This window comes from Priapulus caudatus, unplaced genomic scaffold (assembly GCF_000485595.1).
Source record: "Priapulus caudatus unplaced genomic scaffold, Priapulus_caudatus-5.0.1 Scaffold212, whole genome shotgun sequence".
NCBI classification, from domain to species: domain Eukaryota; kingdom Metazoa; phylum Priapulida; class Priapulimorpha; order Priapulimorphida; family Priapulidae; genus Priapulus; species Priapulus caudatus.
Window position 1 is genome coordinate 33,448 of NW_014577273.1, and position 5,361 is coordinate 38,808.

Genomic DNA, 5,361 nt, shown 5'->3' on the forward strand with positions numbered 1-5,361 from the left:
ATTTGATTTATTGCATATAATATTTGATTATTTAATCATATGTTATATGCAATAAATCGACAATAATTCCCTGTTTTAAATGTTCACATTATTTGATTTTATATCAGAAAAGAGAATCAAACCATTCGATCCTGGCATCAAACCATTTGGTTTTGGAATTGAATTATTCGATCTGCGAATCGAACCATTCGATTCACGGATCAAATGGTTCGATTCGCAGATCGAATGATTCCATTCCAAAACCGAATGGTATGATGCCAGGATCAAATGATTCGATTCACGGATCGAATGTTTCGATTCACGGATTGAATGCTTCGATTCACGGATCGAATGATTCGATTCACAGATTAAATGATTCGATTCACGGATCGAATGATTTGATTCACGGATCAAATGATTCGATTCACGGATCGAATGATTTGATTCACGGATCAAATGATTCGTTTCACGGATCGAATGATTTGATTCCAGAATCAAATCATTCGATCCTGAAATTTATACCGGACCACGTTTCTGACTCTAGCGCCATCTATCAACAACTTGAGCAAAACGGTACTAGTTCAACTTTGGAGCATTTTTACATTATGATAATTAATAAATTTCTATAAGTATTATAGCTCATAATAAGCAGGAGATATCAAATAATAATGTTACAATCTATTCTTAGCATTTTGAGCAGTGAATCGAATCATTCGTTCCGTGAATCGAAGCATTCGATCCGTGAATCGAATAATTCGAACCGTGAATCGAAGCATTCTAGCCGTGAATGTTATATGTGATAAAATCAACCATAAAACAAAAAATCGAATTATGAAACAAAATACATGCCATACATGTTTGCTATTTTTTTTGCTGACCAAGTTCACCTGGTTAAAAGTCAAGTAGTCATTAACTGTAGATTTGAAAAAAATGGAATATTTCGGATTATTTGCCTTAGGATTCGGATGTTAATCTACGAAATGTTACATGTGATCAGATGCTTGGATTGGTGCCAGAGCAAAAATCAGGCTAGTCAGTCAGTCTGTCCACCAGCTGAAGATAAATTCAATCGCCTATCACTATATATTTTATTAGATTTAAAAAAAATGCATACATTACATTTACTGTGACCGTTGAATCGCATGTTTTGTAGTTGATGCTTGAGTAACATTCTGTCTATCAGTAATTTGGGAAGCTGATCAGATGGTATCAAATGTAGAGCTAATGCATACTAATGTTGATACTTTTGGCTACAGGATGGATAAAGATGGGTCACTATCCATAGATTGGAATGAGTGGAGGAACTATCTCTTTCTTAACCCTTCCACAGACATCCATGGCATCATAAACTTCTGGAGGCACCAATATGTATGTATCCAGTTTGTTTCCATCTGTATTTACATCAGTGTCAGTAGAGCAGCTCACTGCTGAGCTAAAATCCTCCATGTGGTGTGTGTATGTGCACTGATGTTATTTGTCGCGGAGTGAAGCCAAGAAAGTTTGGACCCAGTTTATTTTAAAACACCTACTTCCAACCAGTTCCGACCCCCTAAGAAAATCAGTTTAGGTGTAAGCGCTATCAGCAGGAGATATATTATGATGTGGCATTGTAGTCACTATCTTCTGTGGGAACTAACGACTATACACAAAATGATGTAGCAGGTGTGAAAGCAGGATTGATGATGCCAGCAGAAATAGGCGAAGCTGCGTGTGTCAGTGATAGCATACTAGCCGTGTGCTCAACCTTACTGGTGTCTACATCACAAGAAATTTTCATTTTAGCCGATTTTATTGAAACTATCATTGTTATTTTAGCCAAATGATAATGAAAGATGTAGGTAATATTACTTTTACAAATAAAAATGTCTCGATCATACCTTATTACTTTACAGCATGAATTAACTGTTAGCACCTAGACATGACACATAGTCTGTCGTAGCCTTAAAGAGTGTACGTATGTGTGTAGTCTTGCAAGACATAGCCATTTCTTGATGTTAGCTATCCCTATCGTGTACAAGCTGTGGCGTCGCTAACTATTGTTATCGTGCAGGCAGGTTTAAATTTTGAGCTCACCTTGACATTGTCAAGATGAGCTATTGCCATGGGGTGTCGTCCATCGTAGGTCCGTCCGTCCGTTCATCCTTCAACATTTGCTATGGTCAACGATAACTCAAGAACCGTTCGACCCACGTTTCAAATTGCATATAGTTGTTACTCCTATGGGAGAGGTTTGAACGTCCTATTTTGGAGCACGCCAGTCGACCTACTTTCGACCCACGTCCACTTTTTGGCAAAAATGGAAATGGCCATAAGTCAGTTCTGGTTTAACGGATTTTGCTCATTTATGGTATGTTAATGAATATAATGGTATGTTAATGAATATATGGTATGTTAAGGACTGGCCCCAATACATATCACACGGGTTTTGATATTTTTTAAATTATGCAAATTAGGTAGATTGGCAAAATTTATTTCGTTTAACTGGTTAACAACTCTACAATCATACCTATATATATGTAATATTGTGTTTTAGATTCTTCGTTACAGTAATTTGACTGGAATATTTTGTTTTTGTTTGCGTGATATTCGGAAACCAAAATTGGCGATCATTTAGCTGTAGCACCATCTCTTATGGCATGTTTTTTGTTTCATAATTCGATTTTTGTTTATGGTTGATTTTATCACATATAACATTCGATTTATCACATATAAACACATACATGCACACACGTACATGCACACGACGTTACGCACACGCAGGCATTCAACACCCCGAGTAACCGATTGTAACCGATCATCGGTTACTTGGGTCCAACCGATGATCGATTATGAAATTACAACCGATTGACAACACTAGGGTTAGGGTCACAATGCACTATAAAACAGGAGTTTCAGGCACGCGATATGTATCAACCAATGGGATTTGGGAGGTATGCAGAATGCAGAAGGTTGCTGAAATGATGTGTACGCATGCAACTGCGTATCTGCATATCTGCGCCTAACAAAGGTGTCACTACGCACGACTTAAATGTTACGTTTATAACCGTAGCAAACTAGCAACAGACCTCAGATGAGCTCAGACGCTCTGCAGCTCTTGTTATTAATTAATTTGAAATGTTTTAAATTGATTTAAAATTGTGTATTTGAAATGTTTGAAAATGATTTTTGAAAGGGATGGCTTTCCATAGGTATCTATGATTCGTAGTGCTATGATATTTATTTCAAGTATCAACTAAAGTGTTTATGCTGGTAGTCAGGCCAGGAGATATATATTAATGGAGCCAACTATGATAATGGTGTCCTAGTTTGATAGAACCAACTTGGCAACTAGTTCCTAGTCGGGTGCTCATGCCAAGTGCAGCCATAGTGACATTTGGACTCGGTACATTGTAGAGGTAGAAAAAATGCTTAGAATGTTCGTGCTTGGATACTCCTGGTGGTAAATTCAGGTCAAACACACAATACCGACCTGTTCTGGCAGACTTCCAACCAAACCTTCTCCAAGGAATAGGAAGCATATAGGGATACCATAGAATGGTATTCCTAGATGCTTTAGTATTACCATTCTTAAAAATTATTGTTTAAAATTATTTACTATGTAATGAGTCTGCTAAAGATATGTACATATGTGTACATGCATGTGGATAGGTATGTAAATTGTAAACGTATACATGTGCAATATATCATGTGCAAATTTATGACATGCTAAAAACCATACAAGGCTCTGGTATCTACAGTATATTATTGCTTGTGTATTGGTTGGAGTGCTACACACATACTAAGGCTCATAGGGTCTATGTCCCCCAGGGTACTGCCGGAACGTACCCTGGGTACGGTCCGGTATATACCGGAACGTACCCTGGTAACTATCTAGCTGATATGGTTAGGGTTAGGGTTAGGGTTAGGGTTAGGGTTAGAGTTAGGGTTAGGGTTGGGGATAGGGTTAGGGAGTAGGCGTAGGCGGCGCCCTAGACTCGTTAGTGGAGTAGGCGAGGTATGGTCCGGCATATTAGATACTAGTATTTAGTACCAGGGTACGTTCCGGTATACCGAACCGTACCCAGGGTACGTTCCGGCAGTACCCTGGGGGACATAGACCCTATCAGCCATACTAACTGTGGATTGATGTCTGGCCAAAAAATGCACCATTATACTCTCTTTGTTACCAATATATGCTGCTCTAGCTTTAGACAAATAGTGTTAATTGCAAGTTATTACAGTAAATGCCTGCTTTTAATTTATAAATTTAACAAATAAACATATAAAAAGCAATTTGATATAAAAGTATGTATGGCATTTTGTAATGATGGAGAATACATGCCTGTGATTTTTGTATTGCAGGCAAAATAGATGCACAAGAGATAGTTTCTTCCCTCAAGACCCTTGGTGTCCATATAGATGCTGCAGAGGCACAGAGACTCCTGCGAAGGTACATGAATGCAACGTCTCATGTAGTGACACCAGCATTTTGTTGTTTTACTTGGATGGAGTAGAATATAAGTGTGTTGTAAAGAGTGAAACTCACAGTGGTACGATAGTCCAAAGCTATCGGATTTAGAACAAGTGGATTGTTGTCATTGTTAGTTCATATTCAGTGAAACTATAGCTCAGGTAAACTTTGATTTCAACTGATAGAAACTTGATTTACAGTTATAATTGACAATTGAAAAGTGAAAGGTGACCTAGCAAACCTGTTTCTCGGTAACAGAGACTGGCATCTCTCAGCTGTTTCGGTGGCCTGAAACTGTTGTGTGTATATGTGTGTGCATGTTTGCCATTGTGCATGTGCGCGTGTGTGTGAAAGCGTGTGTGTGCATGGTGTGTGTGCACTGACATGCTTGCGTGGTGTGTGCGTGTGTGTGGTGCATGTGTGCATATGTACGTGCGTGCGTTTTTAGCTCATCTCCGTCCGTCCGGCCGTCCGTCCGTGTGTCAACAGTTGGGCACAAATCTAAACGGCTCGACGTACGGTCACGAGGATTCCGAACCCAGGGTTCTTCCCTACGTCTGCGCAACGACGGGGCGCGCGCGCCCCGTTTGGGGAAAGACTCCTCCCCTGTTTGAATTGTGGGCCCCGTTTGAAATTACCTCCGCCGCGTTTAAAGATTCCACCAACAATAAAAGTTTGCCAGCGGCGGAGAATCGACCCGTCAAGATTGAGCCGTTCACCGGACATCCGACGGGTGTATTTTTACCGTACCACGCATGCGACTGCAAACAGTACAACAAGTTAACAGCTACAATCGCAGACAGTTAACGCTGTCACTGAACTGTAGCAGTGTAACCCGACTCGGCGCTATCTATATATACAGAAAACCCCAAAATAACCGTCCTATGGAGTGGTGGCGATTTTACAGCATTTAATTAGCGTACGACAAAACA

General features: G+C 39.7%; 1 protein-coding gene across 1 annotated transcript in view; it reads left to right on the forward strand.

The window, feature by feature from the left end:
- The window catches only part of LOC106807400 (calcium-binding mitochondrial carrier protein SCaMC-1-like), a gene marked incomplete in the record, with an annotated part of 46,150 nt that overhangs the window by 9,228 nt on the left and 31,561 nt on the right, over positions 1-5,361 (forward strand). The window contains 1 exon segment of the mRNA XM_014809717.1: positions 1,236-1,347. Within this exon segment, the coding sequence (XP_014665203.1) occupies positions 1,236-1,347 (112 nt within the window).